Raw genomic sequence first — 27,322 nt, 5'->3', positions numbered from 1 at the left:
TGGACATGCGCTGGCTTGAGCAGGGGGACCTTGCGTGCGCTGCAGGATTTTAATCCATGACGGCGTAGTGTGTTACTAATGGTTTTCTTTGAGACTGTGGTCCCAGCTCTCTTCAGGTCATTGACCAGGTCCTGCCGTGTAGTTCTGGGCTGATCCCTCACATTCCTCATGATCATTGATGCCCCACGAGGTGAGATCTTGCATGGAGCCCCAGACCGAGGGTGATTGACCGTCATCTTGAACTTCTTCCATTTTCTAATAATTGTGCCAACAGTTGTTGCCTTCTCACCAAGCTGCTTGGCTATTGTCCTGTAGCCCATCCCAGCCTTGTACAGGTCTACAATTTATCCCTGATGTCCTTACACAGCTCTCTGGTCTTGGCCATTGTGGAGAGGTTGGAGTCTGTTTGATTGAGTGTGTGAACAGGTGTCTTTTATACAGGTAACGAGTTCAAACAGGTGCAGTTAATACAGGTAATGAGTGGAGAACAGGAGGGCTTCTTAAAGAAAAACTAACAGGTCTGTGAGAGCCGGAATTCTTACTGGTTGGTAGGTGATCAAATACTTATGTCATGCAATAAAATGCAAATTAATTACTTAAAAATCATACAATGTGATTTTCTGGATTTTTGTTTTAGATTCCGTCTCTCACAGTTGAAGTGTACCTATGATAAAAATGACAGACCTCTACATGCTTTGTAAGTAGGAAAACCTGCAAAATCGGCAGTGTATCAAATACTTGTTCTCCCCACTGTATACAGGATACTACCCTCCACAAAATAACCTCCACTATGTCACCAGGACATATACAGGATACTACCCTCCACAACATAACCTTCACTATGTCACCAGGACATATACAGGATACTACCCTCCACAACATAACCTTCACTATGTCACCAGGACATATACAGGATACTACCCTCCACAACATAACCTCCACTATGTCACCAGGACATATACAGGATACTACCCTCCACAACACTATGTCACCAGGACATATACAGGATACTACCCTCCACAAAATAACCTCCACTATGTCACCAGGACATATACAGGATACTACCCTCCACAACATAACCTCCACTATGTCACCAGGACATATACAGGATACTACCCTCCACAACATAACCTCCACTATGTCACCAGGACATATACAGGATACTACCCTCTACAACATAACCTTCACTCCAAATCAAAACTCCAAACAACAATTACCTGGAACGATTCCTAGTACCAAAGATTTTTTATTTCTAAACTATACAGCAAATGCTCTAGCAAACAAAGAGAAACCTAAAACCCCATCCAACCTGGAACGGAATGAGTCATGTTAAGTCTGAAGCTACTTTTTTAAAGCCAAGAAGAAAAATATATTACAATGATATATTTTAAAAGGGACTGAATGCTAAGTTAATAAGGCTACCAAGCTTGCTAGGACTGGACAGATACAACTTCGATTAGCATTGAGGTGTGAAGTGAGAGGTGTCAAAGCCTTTGAGCCCAACAATGGCAGGAGAGTATCACATACTACCCCACCCAAATGCAGAGGCCTTTGAAGCCCTCTCCCGCTGTTCATAGGTCATTACAACACAGCACCCTCTGGATGTAAAAAATTATAAGACACACACAAAAAAAAAGGTCCTTATGGAAAATCAAGAGACACTTTTTGCTGACTGTTATAAAAATGGGAACATAAGCAACTTAATATTCAACACAGACCATCCACTGGCACAGTGATATATTAACCAGACCATCCCCTGGCATGGCACAGTGCTATATTAACCAGACCATCCCCTGGCACAGTGCTATATTAACCAGACCATCCCCTGGCACAGTGCTATATTAACCAGACCATCCCCTGGCATGACACAGTGCTATATTAACCAGACCATCCCCTGGCACTGCACTTGTGAAGGTGGTAAATTACCTTTTAATGGCATCAGACCGAGGCTCTGCATCTGTCCTCGTGCTACTAGACCTTAGTGCTGCCTTTGATACCATCGATCACCACATTCTTTTGGAGAGATTGGAAACCCAAATTGGTCTACACGGACAAGTTCTGGCCTGGTTTAGATCTTATCTGTCGGAAAGATATCAATTTGTCTCTGTGAATGGTTTGTCCTCTGACAAATCAACTGTAAATTTCGGTGTTCCTCAAGGTTCCGTTTTAGGACCACTATTGTTTTCACTATATATTTTACCTCTTGGGGATGTAATTCGAAAACATAATGTTAACTTTCACTGCTATGCGGATGACACACATCTGTACATTTCAATGAAACATGGTGAAGCCCCAAAATTGTGTGTTTCAGACATAAGGAAGTGGATGGCGGCAAATGTTCTACTTTTAAACTCGGACAAAACAGAGATGCTTGTTCTAGGTCCCAAGAAACAAAGAGATCTTCTGTTGAATCTGACAATTAATCTTGATGGTTGTACAGTCGTCTCAAATAAAACTGTGAAGGACATTGGCGTTACTATGGACCCTGATCTCTCTTTTGACGAACATATCAAGACTGTTTCAAGGAAAGCTTTTTGCCATCTACGTAATACTGCAAAAATCAGAAATCTTCTGTCCAAAAATGATGCAGAAAAATCAATCCATGCTTTTGTCACTTCTAGGTTAGACTACTGCAATGCTCTACTTTGCGGCTACCGGGATAAAGCACTAAATAAACTTCAGTTAGTGCTAAATACGGCTGCTAGAATCCTGACTAGAACGCCAAAATTTGATCATATTACTCAAGTGCTAGCCTCCCTACACTGGCTTCCTGTTAAGGCAAGGGCTGATTTCAAGGTTTTACTGCTAACCTACAAAGCATTACATGGGCTTGCTCCTACCTATCTTTCCGATTTGGTCCTGCCGTACATACCTACACGTACGCTACGGTCACATATGATTGTAATGTTTACTGTTAATTGTTATTGTTTATTTCACTTTTGTTTATTATCTAGTTCACTTGATTTGGCAATGTTAACATATGTTTCCCATGCCAATAAAGCTCCTTAAATCGAAATATATGAGAGAAAGAGAGAGAGGGAGAGAGAGAGAGAGAGAGAGATAAAGCATAAAGAAAAGGGTCTGAATACTTATGTAAATGTGATATTTCCGGTTTTATTTTTTACAAATTAGCAACATTTTCTAAAAACCTGTTTTTGCCTTCTCATTATGAGGTATTGTGATGTCATTATGAGGTATTGTGATGTCATTATGAGGTATTGTGATGTCATTATGAGGTATTGTGATGTCATTATGAGGTATTGTGATGTGATTATGAGGTATTGTGATGTCATTATGAGGTATTGTGATGTCATTATGAGGTATTGTGTGTAGATTGATAAGAAAAAAAAATATATATATTTAATCCATTTTAGAATAAGGCTGTAACGTAAGAAAATGTGGAAAAAGTGAAGGGGTCTGAATACTTTCCCCGAATACAGACTTTGTGAGAATACCTGTAGCTCGGCCACCTTCCACAACATACGCGGAAGGCTGACATAATCCACAGCATACGCGGAAGGCTGACATAATCCACAGCATACGCGGAAGGCTGACATAATCCACAGCATATGCGGAAGGCTGACATAATCCACAGCATACGCGGAAGGCTGACATAATCCACAGCATATGCGGAAGGCTGACATAATCCACAGCATACGCGGAAGGCTGACATAATCCACAGCATACGCGGAAGGCTGACATAATCCACAGCATACGCGGAAGGCTGACATAATCCACAGCATACGCGGAAGGCTGACATAATCCACAGCATACGCGGAAGGCTGACATAATCCACAGCATACGCGGAAGGCTGACATAATCCACCACCGATGCGGAAGGCCTATGATATATATGAAATATGTATATATATATATAATAATATATATATATTATATATATTATATATCTCTAGCTAAAACTGACAGATTCTGATGTTTTTTTTTTTTTTTACGTTACTTAGATTGATACTATAGGCCTAGGGACAATAAAAGGCCCCTCTAAAATGTACAGTTTTGTCACGTCTCAAGTTGAGGGACCGTGCAATCGGCATGCTGATTTCCACCGGTCTAAATGTCCATTGCCTGTGTTTCTAGGCCCAAGCAAGTTTCTTATTATTATTATTGGTGTCCTTCAGTAGTGGTTTCTTTGCAGCAATTCGACCATGAAGGCCTGATTCACACAGTCTCCTCTGAACAGTTGATGTTGAGATGTGTCTGTTACTTGAACTCTGTGAAGCATTTATTTGAGCTGAAATCTGTGCAATTTGCTATAATGAACGTATCCTCTGAAGCAACTCTGGGTCTTCCTTTCCTGTGGCGGTCCTCATGACAGCCAGTTTCATCATAGCGCTTGATGGTTTTTGCGACTGCACTTGAAGAAACTTTAAGTTATTGAAATTTTCCAGATTTTTGGTTCCAACCACCATGTCTTTGTGAGACGAAGCTGGTTGAGAGAATGCCAAGAGTGTGCAAAGCTGTCTTCAAGGCTACTTTGAAGAATCTAAAATATAATTTTGATATGTTTAACACTTTTTTGGTTACTACATGATTCCATATGTGTTAGTTCATAGTGTTGATATGTCCCGCTGCACGAGGCACCAGATACTGACTGGTTTTCTGATCCCGGATCTACCTTGTTCTTTTATTTCTTAAGGTCAACAGATGCACTGAATTCAGTCATGTGAAATACATAGTTTAGGGCCTAATGAATTTAACTCAATTGACTGATTTCCTTATATGAACTGTAACTCGGTCAAATCCTTGACATTGTTGCATGTTGCGTTTATATTTTGGTTCAGTGTAGTAAGTTAGTGCTTACTGACTAGTGACTACTGTGATATTTATAGTCAATTTGAGCGACGGACCCAGAATGTTCCATTTGCCAACAGCAACAAAAGGTAAGGCAAGGATGTCATGTGAATTGAACAGCAGGAATCTCTTTCACCACTCAGACTCTCCTTCATCTCTCGTAGCGTGAAACAAAGACAGAGATTAGAATCTAGATCTGTGTCTTTACACTACACAGTAATCTCTCCTAGTTTGTGACGTTAAAGTAGAGTTAAGATGCCCAAAGCAGAGACTTGAATCTCTTAAATGTTCAACCAGAAGAAAAAAAAAAACTCCAGACCACCTTTACTCCACACACAGAGACGCATACTAAACTCGTACAAAGCTCTCCCTCGCCCTCCATTTGGCAAATCTGACCTTAATTCTATCCTCCTGATTCCTGCTTACAAAGCAAAAATTAAAGCAGGAAGCACCAGTGACTCACTCAATAAAAAAGTGGTCAGATGAAGCAGATGCTAAGCTACAGGACTGTTTTTCTAGCACAGACTGGAATATGTTCCGGGATTCCTACGAAGGCATTGAGGAGTACACCACATCAGTCATTGGCTTCATCAATAATTGCATCGAGGACGTCGTCCCCACAGTGACCGTACGTACATACCCCAACCAGAAGCCATGGATTACAGGCAACATCTGCACTGAGCTAAAGGGTAGAGCTGCCGCTTTCAAGGAGCGGGACTCTAACCTGGAAGCTTATAAGAAATCCGGCTATGCCCTCCCACGAACCATCAAACAGGCAAAGCGTCAATACGGGACTAAGATCGAATCGTACTACCCCGGCTCCGATGCTCATCAGATGTGGCAGGGCTTGCAAACCATTACAGACTACAAAAGGAAGCATAGCCGAGAGCTGCCCAGTGACACGAGCCTACCAGACAAGCTAAACTACTTCTATGCTCGATTCGAGGCAAATAACACTGAAACATGGATGAGAGCATCAGCTGTTCTGGAAGACTGTGTGATCACGCTCTCCGCAGCTGATGTGAGTAAGACCTTTAGACAGGTCAACATTCACAAGGCAGCAGGGCCAGACAGATTACCAGGACGTGTACTGCGAACATGCGCTGATCAACTGGCAAGTGTCTTCACTGACATTTTCAACATCTCCCTGTCCGAGTCTGTGATACTACCTTTGTTCAGGTGCAGAAGGACAGATGTTTAAACTTGTCAGCTCGGGGATTCGATCAAGCAAACCTTCCGGTTACTGGCCCAACGCTCTAACCACTAGGCTACCTGTCGCAGCCTGATTGAGATGAGGTGGTTTCAACCATCAGGAGAATTACATCTGAGTCCCCAATGACCCCCTAATTCCCTATATTCCTGCACTACTTTTCATCAGAGCCCTATGGAGAATAGGATGTCATTTGGGACGCAGTCTTAGCTTAGGGCCTGGAACCAATTACATCCTGTCACAGAGTCACCCCGGGAACATTCCCCCCCCAAAAATCGGAGGGACATTCCAGACATTCCGTGATGTTATATGGTAGTTTACCTGCCTATGGAGCAAGGACGTCCTGGAGTCTCCAGGGAAAGCTGCTCCTCTTCCTGTTCCTCCTGTTCCTCCTCCTCCTCCTCCTGTTCCTCCTCCTCCTCCCCCTCCTCCAAGGTCGACGCAGGTCGCTGTCTGCTGCAGTCGTAGAACTTCTCCATAGTCAGTTGTTTTAAAGTTAGTCTTCCACACCATAACCTGTGTTGGGTAGAATACTGGAGCTGAGACACAACATGTCTATGACGGCGGAGAGGATTGTTGACTAATTAGAAATAAATAATATGAAATATATCTTCTCAGTCTCTCTCTCTCTCAAAACAGACAAACTCATCGCTCAATGAACAGGGTAATGGGCTTTGAAACGACTCAGAAGGTTCTCCCATTCCGTTCTTCTCTGTCTATCGTAACAAGCCGTCGGTGTGTGTACGGTTACATGAACACAATAACGTGACTATTGTGGACAGTCAAGATTAATATATTAGTTTTGATTAAAATGTTTACATGCTTTTGTAAGAAGAACGGTTTCTCCTAATAATCCCGTTTCCATGGACACGATTCGGGACTCTGATAAAATGCAGAAGAATCGCCAAATCAAATAAAAGAAACGTTCTACAATAGCAACCGTGTTACTTTTGGGAGGCATTTTCACACATTTAATGTTTGTGGAAAAACTACTTCTAAGACGCGTCCTAACTCACTTCACCGGCATCGAAGAGGGAGGCTCGGATGTTGTTAGGACGCACGCAGATCAAATACACACCGCTGAAACGCCCATTAAGGTTTTTACATGTCCTAATAATTCGAAATATTACTCTGAAAACGAGGTGTTTTAAATTGACGTATACTTACTTGGATTTTGACTTTAGGCTGATCAAGACCGGCAGTGTGAGGTGGTTACTATTGTATAATCTATTGTATAATCTATTGTATAGTCTGCCTACTGCCGTCATCAGTTTAATATCTAATTATTACTGTACAGTCGTGGCCAAAAGTTGAGAATGACACAAATAGTAATGTTCACAAAGTCTGCTGCCTCAGTTTGTATGATGGAAATTTGCATATACTCCAGAATGTTATGACGAGTGATCAGATGAATTGCAATTAATTGCAAAGTCCCTCTTTGCCATGCAAATGAACTGAATCCCCCCCCAAAAAAACATTTCCACTGCATTTCAGCCCTGCCACAAAAGGACCAGCTGACATCATGTCAGTGATTCTCTCGTTAACACAGGTGTGAGTGTTGACGAGAACAAGGCTGGAGATCACTCTGTCATGCTGATTGAGTTCGAATAACAGACTGGAAGCTTCAAAAGGAGGGTGGTGCTTGGAATCATTGTTCTCCCTCTGTGAACCATGGTTACCTGCAAGGAAACACGTGTCGTCATCATTGCTTTGCACAAGGATATTGCTGCCAGTAAGATTGCACCTAAATCAACCATTTATCGGATCATCAAGCTCTTCAAGGAGAGCGGTTCAATTGTTGTGAAGAAAGTCCAGCAAGTGCCAGGACCGTCCCCTAAAGTTGATTCAGCTGAAGGGATCGGGGCACCACCAGTACAGAGCTTGCTCAGGAATGGCAGCAGGCAGGTGTGAGTGCATCTGCACGCACAGTGAGGCGAAGACTTTTGGAGGATGGCCTGGTGTCAAGAAGGGCAGCAAAGAAGCCACTTCTCTCCAGGAAAAACATCAGGTACAGACCAATATTCTGCAAAAGGTACAGGGATTGGACTGCTGAGGACTGGGGTAAAGTCCTTTTCTCTGATGAATCCCCTTTCCGATTATTTGGGGCATCCGGAAAAAAGCTTGTTCGGAGAAGACAAGGTGAGCGCTACCATCAGTACTGTGTCATGCCAACAGTAAAGCATCCTGAGACCATTCATGTGTGGGGTTGCTTCTCAGCCAAGGGAGTGTGGACTCACTCACAATTTTGCCTAAGAACACAGCCATGAATAAAGAATGGTACCAACACATTATCCAAGAGCAACTTCTCCCAACCATCCAGGAACAGTTTGGTGATGAACAATGCCTTTTCCAGCATGATGGCGCACTTTGCCATAAGGAAAAAGTGATAACTAAGTGGCTTGGGGAACAAAACATCGATATTTTGGGTCCATGGCCAGGAAACTCCCCAGACCTTAATCCCACTGAGAACTTGTGGTCAATCCTCAAGAGGCGGGTGGACAAATAAAAACCCACAAATTCTGACAAACTCCAAGCATTGATTATGCAAGAATGGGCTGCCATCAGTCAGGATGTGGCCCAGAAGTTAATTGGCAGCATGCCAGGGCGGATTGCAGAGGTCTTGAAAAAGAAGGGTCAACACTGCAAATATTGACTCTTTGCATCAACTTCATGTAAATGTCAATGAAAGCCTTTGACACTTATGAAATGCTTGTAATTATACTTCAGTATTCCATAGTAACATCTGACAAAAATATCTAAAGACACTGAAGCAGCAAACTTTGTGAAAATTTATATTTGTGTCATTCTCAAAACTTTTGGCCACGACTGTACATGTAAAACATACTGAATTTGTGTGAGGGAGTATTCCAGGAGAGATGTGTGTATCAGGGTGTGTGTGGGGGTGTGGGGGTATGAGAAAGAGCAGAGCTGTGTGTGTGTGTGTGTGTGTGTGTGTGTGTGTGTGTGTGTGTGTGTGTGTGTGTGTGTGTGTGTGGGTGTGTGTGTGTGTGTGTGTGTGTGTGTGTGTGTGTGTAGTGCATTCGGAAAGTATTCAGACTTTTTCCACATTTTGTTAAGTTACAGCCTTATTCTAAAATGGATTAAATAGTTTTTTTGTGTGCATTTGTATAAAATAAAAAACGGAAATATCACATTTACATAAGTATTCAGACCATTTACTCAGTACTTTTTAGAAGCACCTTTGGCAGCCTCAAATCTTTTTGGGTACGATAGCAAATTTAAATTTACAAAAAAAAAGAAAAAGCCATTTTCGTCTTTTGAGCTTCTAGTCATGAAATCTATGCAGCCTACTCAATCACTTTTTATAGCTACTGTTTACAGGCCTCCTGGGCCATATACAGCGTTCCTCACTGAGTTCCCTGAATTCCTATCGGACCTTGTAGTCATAGCAGATAATATTCTAATTTTTGGTGACTTTAATATTCACATGGAAAAGTCCACAGACCCACTCCAAAAGGCTTTCGGAGCCATCATCGACTCAGTGGGTTGTGTCCAACATGTCTCTGGACCTACTCACGGCCACAGTCATACTCTGGACCTAGTTTTGTCCCGTGGAATAAATGTTGTGGATCTTAATGTTTTTCCACATAATCCTGGACTATCGGACCACCATTTTATTAATTTTGCAATCGCAACAAATAATCTGCTCAGACCCCAACCATGGATCATCAAAAGTCGTGCTGTAAATTCTCAGATAACCCAAAGATTCCTAGATGCCCTTCCAGACTCCTTCGGCCTACCCAAGGACGTCAGAGGACAAAAATCAGTTAACCACCTAACTGAGGAACTCAATTTAACCTTGCGTAATACCCTAGATGCAGTCGCACCCCTAAAAACTAAAAACATTTGTCATAAGAAACTAGCTCCCTGGTATACATAAAATACCCGAGCTCTGAAGCAAGCTTCCAGAAAATTGGAACGGAAATGGCGCCACACCAAACTGGAAGTCTTCCGACTAGCTTGGAAAGACAGTACCGTGCAGTATCGAAGAGCCCTCACTACTGCTCGATCATCCTATTTTTCCAACTTAATTGAGGAAAATAAGAACAATCCAACATTTATTTTTGATAATGTAGCAAAGCTAACTAAAAAGCAGCATTCCCCAAGAGAGGATGGCTTTCACTTCAGCAGTAATAAATTCATTAACTTCTTTGAGGAAAAGATCATGATCATTAGAAAGCTAATTACGGACTCCTCTTTAAATCTGCGTATTCCTCCAAAGCTCAGTTGTCTTGAGTCTGCACAACTCTGCCAGGACCTAGGATCAAGGGAGACACTCAAGTTGTTTAGTATAATACCTCTTGACACATTGATGAAAATAATCATGGCCTCTAAACCTTCAAGCTACATCTATTCCATCTAAACTACTGAAAGAGCTGCTTCATGTGCTTGGCCCTCCTATGTTGAACATAATAAACGGCTCTCTATCCACCAGATGTGTTCCAAACTCACTCAAAGTGGCAGTAATTAAGCCTCTCTTGAAAAAGACAAACCTTGATCCAGAAAATATAACAAACTAATCGGCCTATATCGAATCTCCCATTCCTCTGAAGAAAAAAAAAATTTAAAAGCTGTTGCGCAGCAACTCACTGCCTTCCTGAAGACAAACAATGTATACGAAACGCTTCAGTCTGGTTTTAGACCCCATCATAGCACTGAGACTGCACTCGTGAAGGTGGTAAATGACCTTTTAATGGCGTCAGACTGAGGCTCTGCATCTGTCCTCGTGCTCCTAGACCTTAGTGCTGCTTTTGATACCATCGATCACCACATTCTTTTGGAGAGATTGGAAACCCAAATTGGTCTACACGGACAAGTTCTGGCCTGGTTTAGATCTTATCTGTCGGAAAGATATCAGTTTGTCTCTGTGGATGGTTTGTCCTCTGTCAAATCAACTGTAAATTTCAGTGTTCTTCAAAGCTCCGTTTTAGGACCACTATTGTTTTCACTATATATTTTACTTCTTGGTGATGTTATTCGGAAACATAATGTTAACTTTCACTGCTATGCGGATGACACACAGCTGTACATTTCGATGAAACATGGTGAAGTCCCAAAATTTCCCTCGCTGGAAGCCTGTGTTTCAGACATAAGGAAGTGGATGGCTGCAAATGTTTTACTTTTAAACTCGGACTAAACAGAGATGCTTGTTTTCGGTCCCAAGAAACAAAGAGATCTTCTGTTGAATCTGACAATTAATCTTGATGGTTGTACAGTTGTCTCAAATAAAACTGTTAAGGACCTCGGCGTTACTCTGGACCCTGATCTCTCTTTTGACGAACATATCAAGACTGTTTCAAGGACAGATTTTTTTCCATCTACGTAACATTGCAAAAATCAGAAACTTTCTGTCCAAAAATGATGCAGAAAAATCAATCCATGCTTTTGTCACTTCTAGGTTAGACTACTGCAATGCTCTACTTTGCGGCTACCCGGATAAAGCACAAAATAAACTTCAGTTAGTGCTAAATACGGCTGCTAGAATCCTGACTAGAACGCAATTTTTTTTATCATATTACTCTCCAGTACTAGCCTCTCTACACTGGCTTCCTGTTAAGGCAAGGGCTGATTTCAAGGTTGTACTGCTAACCTACAAAGCATTACATGGGCTTGCTCCTACCTATCTTTCCGATTTGGTCCTGCCGTACATACCTACACGTACGCTACGATCCCAAGACGCAGGCCTCCTTACTGTCCCTAGAATTTCTAAGGAGACAGCTGGAGGCAGGGCTTTCTCCTATAGAGCTCCATTTTTATGGAATGGTCTGCCTACCCATGTGAGAGACGCAGACTCGGTCTCAACCTTTAAGTCTTTATTGAAGACTCATCTCTTCAGTAGGTCCAATGATTGAGTGTAGTCTGGCCCAGGAGTGTGAAGGTGAACGGAAAGGCACTGGAGCAACGAACCACCCTTGCTGCCTCTGCCTGGCCGGTTCCCCTCTCTCCACTGGGATTCTCTGCCTCTAACCCTATTACAGGGGCTGAGTCACTGGCTTACTGGTGCTCTTCCATGCCGTCTCTAGGAGGGGTGCGTCACTTGAGTGGGTTGAGTCACTGACGCAATCTTCCTGTCCGGGTTGGCGCCCCCCCCTTGGGTTGTGCCATGGCGGAGAACTTTGTGGGCTATACTCAGCCTTGTCTCAGGATGGTAAGTTGGTGGTTGAAAATATCCCTCTAGTGGTGTGGGGGCTGTGCTTCGGAGTCTCATAGCAAAGGGTCTGAATACTTATGTAAATAAGTACATACATTTGCAAAATTTCTACAAACCTGTTTTTGCTTTGTTGTTATGGGGTATTGTGTGTAGATTGATGAGATGTTCTATTTATTTAATCCATTTTAGAATATGGCTGTAACGTAACAAAATGTGGGAAAAAGTCAAGGGGTCTAAATACTTTCCGAATGCACTGTATGTGTCAGGGAACAGCAGGCTGCCACAGTCTCCATCACATGCCAGAAGAAAACAGGGGAAGAGAGGAGGGAAGAAGAGAGGATGGAAGAAGAGAGGAGGGAAGAAGAGAGGAGGGAAGAAGAGAGGAGGGAAGAGGGCTTGACGATTATATCATCACATTTGTGAAAACGTCATTTAAGATGTATATGTGACTCGTTTCAGGAAACTAGGCGTATGTAGCGCGTCACTACTTCACTGGAACGCCGTTTGAACGTAAACTTTTTTTTTTTTTATCAAAATGCCAGTTAGCCAGTTAGCCAATTAGCTTCGGGTGCTTGACTGTTGTGAGGTCAGAACGCTCAGATCAACCCTACTCCTCGGCCAGAGCGTCCAGTGTGCGCTTTGAATTTACGAAAATGTACAATCTGACAACGCTCTGAGTTTACGAACACCCAAAGTGCACTCTGAGCACACCCGTAGTATAAACCAGCCTTTAGTGTTGAAATATTTGGTTGTTTAGTACACTACTCACTCTGTTTAGCAAATGGCCTCATGTGAATCCTTAAAGAGATGGGTGGGGCTAAGGCTTAAGAGGGTGTGAACGATGCTGAATGGGTGTAGTGAAAGAAGAGCTGTCCAGTAGGTGTACCAATACATTCAAGGGCCATTTTCTCAAAAGTGGGGTTACAAGTTTATCAACTTTCAAAGCAGAATTACTTTCCCATTGTTCCTCAAATGTAGTGTATGATATACCATTTTCTAGCTTGGAGTCTCTACTTTTATCCAATGTAAAAAATAAAAAAAACACACAATTTCAAATTTTGCTACATAAGACCGAATCGAGCCAGTCTGTAAAATATGACATAACATTCATGTTTGTGGATGAATTTACTTCTACCAGATGCCGTTTATAAAGTTGTTGAACTGAAGATTCACTGCACTACGTTTTCACCCATTGAACAGTTAAAAAATTGTTTTTTTAAGTTTCATGTCATATAGATGATGTGATTAAACCACTGTTAGTTAAATCCCATGTAAACAGTCCTCCAGCCTCACCTGTTCATCAGATCCTCCTGAGGCAAAGTAGTCTCCGGTCCTGGAGAACGTTACACATGTGACTGGACCCTGGATACACACATTGATTAAAAAAAAGTATACATCATATACAGCTAATGTATATTCAAACAATAGGATTTACTAGGTCAGAGTGACACATAATAATAGAACGAGATGAGAGAGAAGCAGGGAGAGAGAGAGAAACAGAGAGAGAGATGAGAGGAAAGAGAAGCAGGGAGAGAGAGCTGAGAGAGAGAGAGAGGGATGAGAGGAGACAGAGATGAAGAGAGAGATGAGAAAGATATTAGAGAGCGATACAGAGAGAGAGAGAGAGATGTGAACGAGAGATACAGAGACAGAGACAGAGAGAGAGAGATTTTGATTCTCATTTTTATTTGTTATATTGGAAATATCCAAAATGCCAATAAAGCAAATTGAATTGAGAGAGACAGAAAGGGAGAGATAAATAATCAGACACAGGACACGAGGAACAGATGGTCTGATATCAAAGCATCATCATGTGGTCTGCTCCCATCGTCCTCTAGCCAGTCCAGTCTGCTGTGTGAGGCTAAGGCCGGCTGCAGTGTGTGTGTGTGTGTGTATGTGTGTGTGTGTGTGTGTGTGTGTGTGTGTGTGTGTGGTGTGTGGTGTGTGGTGTGTGTGTGTGATAGCACAGTAGTCTCGTCTGGTAGTGTGAGTCATTACGATGAATCAGAAATCTGATAGACACACAGTCTTGTAACCTCCTGTCCTGGTTACAAGACACCAGCTCCTCCTGGTTACGAGACACCCAACCAGCTCCTCCTGGTAACGAGACACCAGCTCCTCCTGGTTACGAGACACCAGCTCCTGCTGGTTACGAGACACCAGCTCCTGCTGGTTACGAGACACCAGCTCGTCCTGGTTACGAGACACCAGCTCGTCCTGGTTACGAGACACCAGCTCCTCCTGGTTACGAGACACCAGCTCCTCCTGGTTACGAGACACCAGCTCCTCCTGGTTACGAGACACCAGCTCCTCCTGGTTACGAGACACCAGCTCCTCCTGGTTACGAGACACCAGCTCCTCCTGGTTACGATACACCAGCTCTGGTCACTGTGCTGCTGTTTATATTTCTGAAATCCAGGAGCCTTTAAAGTTCTTTGTAACAACCGCTGACGGCAGGCTAAAAAGGGCTTTTTATAAATACTATGTGATTGACAACAGAGTTACCTCTGAGCAGATGGTTGTAGCTCTGTAGTCAATTAACACCAGTTGGTCAGGTCAGCTCCAGAGTGGCGCAGTGGTCTAAGGCACTGCATCTCAGTGCTAGAGGCGTCACTACAGACACCCTGGTTCGATCACGGGCTGTATCACAACCGGCCGTTTCTCGGGAGTCCCATAGGGCGGCGCACAATTGGCTCAACTTCGCCCTGGATATGGACGGGTTCGGCCGGTGTAGGCCGTCATCGTAAATAAGAATTTGTTCTTAACTGACTTGCCAAGTTTAATTTTTTTTTTTTTTATAAAAAAAGGTGGAACACACACAGCATCAGAATACATCGTGTGGGTTGACAGACAGATATTTGAAGGTGAGAAGTCATCTTCCCCCAGCACAAAGGAGTGCCTCTTCCAAACCTACTGCTAAAATAAAAACACTTCTCTTTGAGGCTCATACAGCCACTTCCATTAAAATGAATTCAAAAGGGAGAAGAGAAGAATTATAAAAGAGGGAAGAGAGAGAAAAATAACATATGTGAAAGAGATAACAGAAAGAAACACAGAGAGAGAGAGAACATACATAAGAGAGAGATAGACATGAGAGATAACAGACATAACAGAGAAGACATAACATAGAGAGAACATACATAAGAGAGATAGACATGAGAGATAACAGACATAAGAGACATAAGAGAGAAGACATAACAGAGAGAGAGAACATACATAAGAGAGAGATAGACATCAGAGATAACAGACATAAGAGAGAAGACATAACAGAGAGAGAGAGAGAGAGAGAGAGAGAGAGAGAGAGAGAGAGAGAGAGAGAGAGAGAGAGAGAGAGAGAGAGAACATACATAAGAGAGAGAGATAGACATGAGAGATAACAGACATAACAGAGAGAAGACATAACAGAGAGAGATAGAGAGAGAGAGCGAGAGAGAGATACATACGAGAGAGAGATAGACATGAGAGATAACAGACATAAGAGAGATAAGACATAACAGAGAGAGATAGAGAGATAATAGACATCCAATGGCTTGCGAATGTATTCACCCCCCCCTGGCATTTTTCCTATTCTGTTGCTTTACAACCTGGAACTAAAATTAATTTGGGGGGGATTTGTAATCATTTGATTTACACATGTCTACCACTTAGAAGATGCAAAATATGTTTTATTGTGAAACAAACAAGAAATAAGACAAAAAAACTGAAAACTTGAGCGTGCATAACTATTCACCCCCCCAAAGTCAATACTTTGCAGAGCCACCTTTTGCAGCAATTACACCTGCAAGTCTCTTGGGGTATGTCTCTGTAAGCTTGGCACATCTAGCCACTGGGATTTTTGCCCATTCTTCAAGGCAAAACTGCTCCAGCTCATTCAAGTTGGATGGGTTCCGCTGATGTACAGCAATCTTTAAGTCATACCACAGATTCTCAATTGGATTGAGGTCCGGCCTTTGACTAGGCCATTCCAAGACATTGAAATGTTTCCCCTTAAACCACTAGAGTGTTGCTTTAGCAGTATGCTTAGGGTCATTGTCCTGCTGGAAGGTGAACCTCCGTCCCAGTCTCAAATCTCTGGAAGACTAAAGCAGGTTCCCCTCAAGAATATCCCTGTATTTAGCGCCATCCATAATTCCTTCAATTCTGACCAGTTTCCCAGTCCCTGACGATGAAAAACATCCCCACAACATAATGCTGCCACCACCATGCTTCACTGTGTGTTCTCGGGGTGAAGAGAGGTGTTGGGTTTACGCCAGACATAGCGTTTTCCTTGATGGCCAAAAAGCAACATTCTTCCATATGTTTGGGGAGTTTCCCACGTGCCTTTTGGCAAACACCAAACATGTTTGCCTATTTTTTTTCTTTAAGCAATGGCTTTTTTCTGGACACTCTTCTGTAAAGCCCAGCTCTGTGGAGTGTACGGCATAAAGTGGTCCTATGGACAGATACTCCAATCTCCGCTGTGGAGCTTTTTAGCTCCTGCAGGGTTATTTCTTTGGTCTCTTTGTTGCCTCTGATTAATGTCCTCCTTGCCTGGTCTGTGAGTTTTGGTGAGCGACCCTCTCTTGGCAGGTTTGTTGTGGTGCCATATTCTTTCCATTTTTTAATAACGGCTTTAATGGTGCTCCGTGGGATGTTCAAAGTTTCAGATATTTTTTTATAACCCAACCCTGATCTGTACCTCTCCACAACTTTGTCCCTGACCTGTTTGGAGAGCTCCTTGGTCTTCATGGTGCCCCTTGCTTGGTGGTGCTTGGCGGAGAGACATAAGACATAAAATGATGCCGGAGAAGAAGGCAGACGTGTCCCCAACCGATAGTTTTTTTGTTCGTTTATTTGTGTTTTTTGTTGTCTTTTTTACTTATTTTGTACATAATGTTTTCCGCCACCGTCTCTTATGACCGAAAATAACTTCTGGACATCAGGACTGCGATTACTCACCACGGACTGGCAGAATCCTTTTATTCCTTTAACGAGTCTGACGAACCCGACGCGAACGATATACTGCTTTCTCGGAAACAGGCCCAGATCCACGTGATTTGCGTGAAGAGGAGGCGGAGAAAAAGGGGCCAGAGGGCGTGCTGCCTTCTGAGAATTCGTAGGTGAATCTTTGGATAATAAAATCGATGACCTACGCAGAAGATTAAACTACCAACTGGACAAAACTGTAATATCTTGTGCTTCACGGAGTCGTGGCTGAACGACGACACTATCAACATACAGCTGGCTGGTTATACGATGTCTCGGCAGGATAGAACAGCGGAGTCTGGTAAGACAAGGGGCGGCGGACTACGTATTTTTCTAAATAACAGCTGATGCACGATATCTAAGGAAGTCTCAAGCTATTGCTCGCCTGAGGTAGAGTATCTCATGATAAGCTGTAGATCACACTATCTACCTAGAGAGTCTGAATTTTTCGTAGCTGTTTTACATACCACCACAGACAGAGGCTGGCACTAAAACAGCATTGAATGATCTGTATTCCGCCATAAGCAAACAGGAAAACGCTCACCCAGAGGCGGCGCTCCCAGTAGCCGGGGACTAATACAGGGAAACAGAAATCAGTTTTACCAAATTTCTATCAGCATGTTAAATGTGCAACCAGAGGAAAAATAACTCTGGACCACCTATACTACACATACAGAGACGTATACAAAACTCTCCCTCACCCTCCATTTGGCAAATCTGTCCATAATTCTATCCTCCTGATTCCTGCTTGCAAGCAAAAAATTTAAGCAGGAAGCACCAGGGACTAGATCAATAAAAAAGTGGCCAGATGAAGCAGATGCTAAGCTACAGGACTGTTTTGCTAGCACAGACTGGAATATGTTCCGGGGCTCCTCCGAAGGCATTGAGGAGTACACCACATCACTGGCTTCATCAATAATTGCATCGATGACGTCGTCCCCACAGTGACCGTACGTACATACCCCAACCAGAAGCCATGGATTACAGGCAGCATCCGCACTGAGCTAAAGGCTAGAGCTGCCGCTTTCAAGGAGCCCCACCCTCTTCAACATTTATATATATATCAACGAATTGGCGAGGGCACTAGAACAGTCTGCAGCACCCAGCCTCACCCTACTAGAATGGTATTTGGCCATAAACAGAGAGTACACAGTGGCAGAATACCTGACCACAGTGACTGACCCAAATTTAAGGAAAACTTTGACTATGTACAGACTCAGTGAGCATAGCCTTGCTATTGGCAGACCTTGCAATAGGCAGACCTGGCTCTCAAGAGAAGACAGGCTATGTGCACACTGCCCACAAAATGAGGTGGAAACTGAGCTGCACTTCCTAACCTCCTGCCAAATGTGTGACCATATTAGAGTCACATATTTCCCTCAGATTACACAGATCCACAAAGAATTAGAAAACTCCCATATCTACTGGGTGAAATACCACAGTGTGCCATCACTGCAACAAGATTTGTGACCTGTTGCCACAAGAAAAGAGCAACCAGTGAAGAACAAACACCATTATTTTCTCTTTTGTACTTTAACTATTTGCACATTGTTACAACACTGAATATAGACATAATATGACATTTGAAATGTCTTTATTCTTTTGGAACCTCTGTGAGTGTAATGTTTACTGTTCACTTTTATTGTTTATTTCACTTTTGTTTATTATCTACATCACTTGCTTTGGTATTGTTAACATAGGTTTCCCAATAAAGCCCTTAAATTGAATTGAGAGATGAGAGACATAACAGAGAGAGAGAGGCAGAGAGAGAGACAGAGAGGCATAACAGAGAGAGAGAGAGATGAGAGAGACAGAAAGAGAGAGACAGAAAGAGAGAGACAGAGAGAGACAAAAAGAGAGAGACAGAGAGAGAGAGAGAGAGAGATGAGAGATGAGAGAAAGAGAGAGACAGAGAGACATAACAGAGAGAGAGACAGAGAGACATAACAGAGAGAGAGCCCACATGGTAACCCACTCCCACAGACGTGTCCTCTCCACTCCCGGCCAGAGAACACACAACAACACAAGGAGAGAGACTGAGGAGGAAGGTCCTTCCTCCCTCTCACTATGACTCAGTGGCAGTGGGTAGACAGCTTCCTTGATATTTATAAAGGTCTACTTTACAGGGATCGTTCAGACATACAGCTATAAAAGGGGAGACTCACCCAACATAAATAAATCACTTTCCAGGTCTGAAGTAGAATAAAGTGAAAGGAAAATCTAGAGTGTGTGTCTGTGGCCTACCTGGTGTCCATGTGTCTGTGGCCTACCTGGTGTCCATGTGTCTGTAGTCTACCTGGTGTCCATGTGTCTGTGGCCTACCTGGTGTCCATGTGTCTGTAGTCTACCTGGTGTCCATGTGTCTGTGGCCTACCTGGTGTCCATGTGTCTGTGGCCTACCTGGTGTCCATGTGTCTGTAGTCTACCTGGTGTCCATGTGTCTGTGGCCTACCTGGTGTCCATGTGTCTGTAGTCTACCTGGTGTCCATGTGTCTGTAGTCTACCTGGTGTCCATGTGTCTGTGGCCTACCTGGTGTCCATGTGTCTGTAGTCTACCTGGTGTCCATATGTCTGTAGTCTACCTGGTGTCCATGTGTCTGTAGTCTACCTGGTGTCCATGTGTCTGTAGTCTACCTGGTGTCCATGTGTCTGTAGTCTACCTGGTGTCCATGTGTCTGTAGTCTACCTGGTGTCCATGTGTCTGTGGTCTACCTGGTGTCCATATGTCTGTAGTCTACCTGGTGTCCATGTGTCTGTAGTCTACCTGGTGTCCATGTGTCTGTGGCCTACCTGGTGTCCATGTGTCTGTAGTCTACCTGGTGTCCATGTGTCTGTGGCCTACCTGGTGTCCATGTGTCTGTAGTCTACCTGGTGTCCATGTGTCTGTAGTCTACCTGGTGTCCATGTGTCTGTGGTCTACCTGGTGTCCATATGTCTGTAGTCTACCTGGTGTCCATATGTCTGTAGTCTACCTGGTGTCCATGTGTCTGTAGTCTACCTGGTGTCCATATGTCTGTGGCCTACCTGGTGTCCATGTGTCTGTAGTCTACCTGGTGTCCATATGTCTGTAGTCTACCTGGTGTCCATGTGTCTGTAGTCTACCTGGTGTCCATGTGTCTGTGGTCTACCTGGTGTCCATATGTCTGTAGTCTACCTGGTGTCCATATGTCTGTAGTCTACCTGGTGTCCATGTGTCTGTAGTCTACCTGGTGTCCATATGTCTGTAGTCTACCTGGTGTCCATGTGTCTGTAGTCTACCTGGTGTCCATATGTCTGTAGTCTACCTGGTGTCCATGTGTCTGTAGTCTACCTGGTGTCCATATGTCTGTAGTCTACCTGGTGTCCATGTAGTGTGTGTGTGTGTGTCTGTGTCAGTGTCTGTGTGTGTGTGTGTGTGTGTAGTCTACCTGGTGTCCATGAAGTGTGTGTGTGTGTGTCTGTGTCAGTGTCTGTGTGTGTGTGTGTGTAGTCTACCTGGTGTCCGTGAAGTGTGTCCGTGTGTGTGTCCGTAGTCTACCTGGTGTCCGTGCAGTGTGTCCGTGTGTGTGTGTGTGTGTGTGTGTGTGTGTAGTCTACCTGGTGTCCGTGAAGTGTGTCCGTGTGTGTGTCCGTAGTCTACCTGGTGTCCGTGCAGTGTGTCCGTGTGTGTGTGTGTGTGTGTGTGTGTGTGTGTGTGTACCTGGTGTCCGTGAAGTGTGTCCGTGTGTGTGTGTGTGTACCTGGTGTCCGTGCAGTGTGTAGAGCAGCCGTCCCTCCAGCAGGTCCAGTATCTTCATAGTGGAGTCATTAGAGGCTGTTATCAGGTAGTTACCAGATGGATGGAAGGATAGACCGTTCACCACTCCGCTGTGAACTGAAAACACACATTCAACTGAATACCGCAGTATTACACTGGAATACACATTCAACTGAATACCGCATTATTACGCTGGAATACACATTCAACTGAATACCGCATTATTACACTGGAATACACATTCAACTGAATACCGCAGTATTACACTGGAATACACATTCAACTGAATACCGCATTATTACGCTGGAATACACATTCAACTGAATACCGCAGTATTACACTGGAATACACATTCAACTGAATACCGCATTATTACGCTGGAATACACATTCAACTGAATACCGCAGTATTACGCTGGAATACACATTCAACTGAATACCGCAGTATTACACTGGAATACACATTCAACTGAATACCGCATTATTACGCTGGAATACACATTCAACTGAATACCGCAGTATTACGCTGGAATACACATTCAACTGAATACCACATTATTACACCGGAATACACATTCAACTGAATACCACATTATTACAGTTTACAATTGGCTCATTCATCCCCCTCCTCTCCCCTGTAACTATTCCCCAGGTCGTTGCTGCAAATGAGAACGTGTTCTCAGTCAACTTACCTGGTAAAATAACGGTAAAATAAAAAAAATAAAAAAAATTACACCGGAATACACATTCAACTGAATACCGCAGTATTACGCTGGAATACACATTCAACTGAATACCGAATTATTACGCTGGAATACACATTCAACTGAATACCGAATTATTACACTGGAATATCGCATTATTACACTGGAATACACATTCAACCGAATACCACATTATTACACTGGAATACCACATTAATACACTGGAATACCGCATTATTACACTGGTATACCGCATTATTACACTGGAATACCGCATTATTACACTGGAATACACATTCAACCGAATGCCACATTATTACACTGGAATACAGCATTATTACACTGGAATACCGCATTATTACACTGGAATACACATTCAACCGAATGCCACATTATTACACTGGAATACCGCATTATTACACTGGAATACACATTCAACCGAATACCGCATTATTACACTGGAATACACATTCAACCGGATACCACATTATTACACCGGAATACAGCATTATTACACTGGAATACACATTCAACCGAATACAGCATTATTACACTGGAATACACATTCAACAGAATACCGCATTATTACACCGGAATACAGCATTATTAGGCTGGAATACACATTCAACCGGATACCACATTATTACACTGGAATACCGCATTATTACACAGGAATACCGCATTATTACACTGGTATACCGCATTATTACACTGGAATACCGCATTATTACACAGGAAACACACATTCAACTGGATACACAAAGAGACTGTGTTCACCACTCCACTTATAGTAGTTTTTATTTAAAAACATTTCTCTATACATTCTAACCTATTTATTTAATAAGACATCTCAATTCCAGCTTCAGTTTTAGACACCTTGCTAACATGTAGACAGATGTCGGATGTTAAAATCACTCTTTCGGTCGCGGAGAATTTTCCTGCTGAACCAGGAAATTCAAATGAGCCCCTTAAAGAAGGCCCCCTTAAGAAGGCCCCCTAAAGAAGGGCCCCTAAAGAAGGGCCCCTAAAGAAGACCCCCTAAAGAAGGCCCCCTAAAGAAGGCCCCCTAAAGAAGGCCCCCTAAAGAAGGCCCCCTAAAGAAGGCCCCTAAAGAAGGCCCCCTAAAGAAGACCCCTAAAGAAGGCCCCTAAAGAAGGCCCCCTAAAGAAGGCCCCCTAAAGAAGACCCCCTAAAGAAGACCCCCTAAAGAAGACCCCTAAAGAAGACCCCCTAAAGAAGACCCCCTAAAGAAGACCCCCTAAAGAAGACCCCCTAAAGAAGACCCCCTAAAGAAGGCCCCTAAAGAAGACCCCCTAAAGAAGGCCCCCTAAAGAAGACCCCCTAAAGAAGACCCCCTAAAGAAGACCCCCTAAAGAAGGCCCCCTAAAGAAGACCCCTAAAGAAGGCCCCCTAAAGAACGGCCCTAAAGAAGGGTCCCTAAAGAAGACCTCCTAAAGAAGACCCCCTAAAGAAGACCCCCTAAAGAAGGGCAGTTGTTTTTCCTCTTCAAGTCTTTGGGATGAGGTCTAACTATCAAAATAACAGTCTAACTCAAACCCAAGGCCCTATTACTTCAACATTCAAATATACAAAAATGTATCTGAAATGCAGCCATAGATAAAGCTTAATAACACAAGATTGATATTGGTCTCACGAGGCTACGACATACAGGTGTCAAGATTAAGGCTCACCCTCCATGTTCCAGGGTAGTTCACTACAGATTAAGCCTTAATCTCCATGTTCCAGGGTAGTTCACTACAGATTAAGCCTTACCCTCCATGTCCCAGGGTAGTTCACTACAGATTAAGCCTTACCCTCCATGTTCCAGGGTAGTTCACTACAGATTAAGCCTTAATCTCCATGTTCCAGGGTAGTTCACTACAGATTAAGCCTTACCCTCCATGTTCCAGGGTAGTTCACTACAGATTAAGCCTTACCCTCCATGTCCCAGGGTAGTTCACTACAGATTAAGCCTTACCCTCCATGTTCCAGGGTAGTTCACTACAGATTAAGCCTTACCCTCCATGTCCCAGGGTAGTTCACTACAGATTAAGCCTTACCCTCCATGTTCCAGGGTAGTTCACTACAGATTAAGCCTTTACCCTCCATGTTCCAGGGTAGTTCACTACAGATTAAGATTTACCCTCCATGTTCCAGGGTAGTTCACTACAGATTAAGCCTTACCCTCCATGTTCCAGGGTAGTTCACTACAGATTAAGATTTACCCTCCATGTTCCAGGGTAGTTCACTACAGATTAAGCCTTAATCTCCATGTCCCAGGGTAGTTCACTACAGATTAAGCCTTACCCTCCATGTTCCAGGGTAGTTCACTACAGATTAAGCCTTACCCTCCATGTCCCAGGGTAGTTCACTACAGATTAAGCCTTACCCTCCATGTCCCAGGGTAGTTCACTACAGATTAAGCCTTACCCTCCATGTCCCAGGGTAGTTCACTACAGATTAAGCCTTTACCCTCCATGTTCCAGGGTAGTTCACTACAGATTAAGATTTACCCTCCATGTTCCAGAGTAGTTCACTACAGATTAAGCCTTAATCTCCACGCCCAGGGTAGTTCACTACAGATTAAGCCTTACCCTCCATGTTCCAGGGTAGTTCACTACAGAATAAGCCTTAATCTCCATGTTCCAGGGTAGTTCACTACAGATTAAACCTTAATCTCCATGTTCCAGGGTAGTTCACTACAGAATAAGCCTTAATCTCCATGTTCCAGGGTAGTTCACTACAGATTAAGCCTTAATCTCCATGTTCCAGGGTAGTTCACTACAGATTAAGCCTTAATCTCCATGTTCCAGGGTAGTTCACTACAGATTAAGCCTTACCCTCCATGTTCCAGGGTAGTTCACTACAGATTAAGATTTACCCTCCATGTTCCAGGGTAGTTCACTACAGATTAAGCCTTACCCTCCATGTTCCAGGGTAGTTCACTACAGATTAAGATTTACCCTCCATGTTCCAGGGTAGTTCACTACAGATTAAGCCTTTACCCTCCATGTTCCAGGGTAGTTCACTACAGATTAAGCCTTACCCTCCATGTTCCAGGGTAGTTCACTACAGATTAAGGCTCACCCTCCATGTTCCAGGATAGATCACTACAGATTAAGATTTACCCTCCATGTTCCAGGGTAGTTCACTACAGAATAAGCCTTAATCTCCATGTTCCAGGGTAGTTCACTACAGATTAAGCCTTTACCCTCCATGTTCCAGGGTAGTTCACTACAGATTAAGCCTTACCCTCCATGTTCCAGGGTAGACTAAGCCAACTCTCTGCTCTGACTAGGGCCGGGAGCGGAGACAAAAGCCTTAAATGGGAAGAGTCTTCTCCCCTTGCGTAGTCTATAATTGCTGTGAATAATAATGGAGGTCCCCTAGTGTTCCATTTTACATAACAGCAGTTCGTTTAGGAAATTAAAAGTATTATCAAAGTGATTATGGCAAATCCATTTTTAGAAAAAGTTGTATAAAGAAAGTAGTGCACTTTTCAACAGGTTTTGGAGGTCCTTCCCTGACTCTAACCCTGCCAAGCTGTGGTCTATATTCCTCTGGTTTTGGAGGTCCTTCCCGGACTCTAACCCTGCCAAGCTGTGGTCCATATTCCTCTGGTTTTGGAGGTCCTTCCCTGACTCTAACCCTGCCAAGCTGTGGTCCATATTCCTCTGGTTTTGGAGGTCCTTCCCTGACTCTAACCCTGCCAAGCTGTGGTCCACATTCCTCTGGTTTTGGAGGTCCTTCCCTGACTCTAACCCTGCCAAGCTGTGGTCCATATTCCTCTGGTTTTGGAGGTCCTTCCCTGACTCTAACCCTGCCAAGCTGTGGTCTATATTCCTCTGGTTTTGGAGGTCCTTCCCTGACTCTAACCCTGCCAAGCTGTGGTCTATATTCCTCTGGTTTTGGAGGTCCTTCCCTGACTCTAACCCTGCCAAGCTGTGGTCTATATTCATCTGGTTTTGGAGGTCCTTCCCTGACTCTAACCCTGCCAAGCTGTGGTCCACATTCCTCTGGTTTTGGAGGTCCTTCCCTGACTCTAACCCTGCCAAGCTGTGGTCCATATTCCTCTGGTTTTGGAGGTCCTTCCCTGACTCTAACCCTGCCAAGCTGTGGTCCATATTCCTCTGGTTTTGGAGGTCCTTCCCTGACTCTAACCCTGACAAGCTGTGGTCTATATTCCTCTGGTTTTGGAGGTCCTTCCCTGACTCTAACCCTGCCAAGCTGTGGTCTATATTCCTCGGGTTTTGGAGGTCCTTCCCTGACTCTAACCCTGCCAAGCTGTGGCCCACATTCCTCTGGTTTTGGAGGTCCTTCCCTGACTCTAACCCTGCCAAGCTGTGGTCCATATTCCTCTGGTTTTGGAGGTCCTTCCCTGACTCTAACCCTGCCAAGCTGTGGTCTATATTCCTCTGGTTTTGGAGGTCCTTCCCTGACTCTAACCCTGCCAAGCTGTGGTCCACATTCCTCTGGTTTTGGAGGTCCTTCCCTGACTCTAACCCTGCCAAGCTGTGGTCCATATTCCTCTGGTTTTGGAGGTCCTTCCCTGACTCTAACCCTGCCAAGCTGTGGTCTATATTCCTCTGGTTTTGGAGGTCCTTCCCTGACTCTAACCCTGCCAAGCTGTGGTCCATATTCCTCTGGTTTTGGAGGTCCTTCCCTGACTCTAACCCTGCCAAGCTGTGGTCCACATTCCTCTGGTTTTGGAGGTCCTTCCCTGACTCTAACCCTGCCAAGCTGTGGTCCATATTCCTCTGGTTTTGGAGGTCCTTCCCTGACTCTAACCCTGCCAAGCTGTGGTCTATATTCCTCTGGTTTTGGAGGTCCTTCCCTGACTCTAACCCTGCCAAGCTGTGGTCTATATTCCTCTGGTTTTGGAGGTCATTCCCTGACTCTAACCCTGCCAAGCTGTGGTCTATATTCCTCTGGTTTTGGAGGTCCTTCCCGGACTCTAACCCTGCCAAGCTGTGGTCCATATTCCTCTGGTTTTGGAGGTCCTTCCCTGACTCTAACCCTGCCAAGCTGTGGTCTATATTCCTCTGGTTTTGGAGGTCCTTCCCTGACTCTAACCCTGCCAAGCTGTGGTCTATATTCCTCGGGTTTTGGAGGTCCTTCCCTGACTCTAACCCTGCCAAGCTGTGGTCCATATTCCTCTGGTTTTGGAGGTCCTTCCCTGACTCTAACCCTGCCAAGCTGTGGTCCACATTCCTCTGGTTTTGGAGGTCCTTCCCTGACTCTAACCCTGCCAAGCTGTGGTCCATATTCCTCTGGTTTTGGAGGTCCTTCCCTGACTCTAACCCTGCCAAGCTGTGGTCTATATTCTTCTGGTTTTGGAGGTCCTTCCCTGACTCTAACCCTGCCAAGCTGTGGTCTATATTCCTCTGGTTTTGGAGGTCCTTCCCTGACTCTAACCCTGCCAAGCTGTGGTCCATATTCCTCTGGTTTTGGAGGTCCTTCCCTGACTCTAACCCTGCCAAGCTGTGGTCCATAATATTACTCTGACCCTTACCTTGGTAATGCTGCAGTAATTTGTTGGTCCTGATGTCCCAGACCTTGACAGTGTTGTCTGTGCTAGCTGCAGCAATGCATGTTCCACTGGGGTGGAAGTCAGCGTAGTTCACATGCCTAGAAAACAGGACAGAAATAGACAATCTGTCAACATAGCATATACAGTTGAAGTCGGAAGTTTACACACACTTTAGCCAAACACGTTTAAACTCAGTTT

At 44.0% G+C, this 27,322-nt stretch overlaps 1 protein-coding gene across 3 annotated transcripts in view; it reads right to left on the bottom strand.

Moving 5' to 3' along the window:
• The window catches only part of poc1a (POC1 centriolar protein A), a 117,837-nt gene that overhangs the window by 69,699 nt on the left and 20,816 nt on the right, over window positions 1-27,322 (bottom strand). For 2 of the 3 annotated variants that reach the window (XM_071337032.1, XM_071337034.1), the window contains exons 6-9: window positions 27,107-27,222; window positions 20,875-21,008; window positions 13,484-13,552; window positions 6,340-6,534 (exon numbers count right to left, since the gene is read on the bottom strand). In XM_071337032.1, the coding sequence (XP_071193133.1) occupies window positions 6,340-6,534; window positions 13,484-13,552; window positions 20,875-21,008; window positions 27,107-27,222 (514 nt within the window). The remainder of the gene's footprint in view (window positions 1-6,339; window positions 6,535-13,483; window positions 13,553-20,874; window positions 21,009-27,106; window positions 27,223-27,322) is intronic. The other variant, XM_071337033.1, reaches the window with a different exon arrangement.

The sequence above is a fragment of the Salvelinus alpinus genome, chromosome 12 (assembly GCF_045679555.1).
Source record: "Salvelinus alpinus chromosome 12, SLU_Salpinus.1, whole genome shotgun sequence".
NCBI lineage: Eukaryota > Metazoa > Chordata > Actinopteri > Salmoniformes > Salmonidae > Salvelinus > Salvelinus alpinus.
The sequence above is the reverse complement of the archived record's forward strand: the minus strand, read 5'-3'. Positions and strand labels throughout refer to the sequence as shown.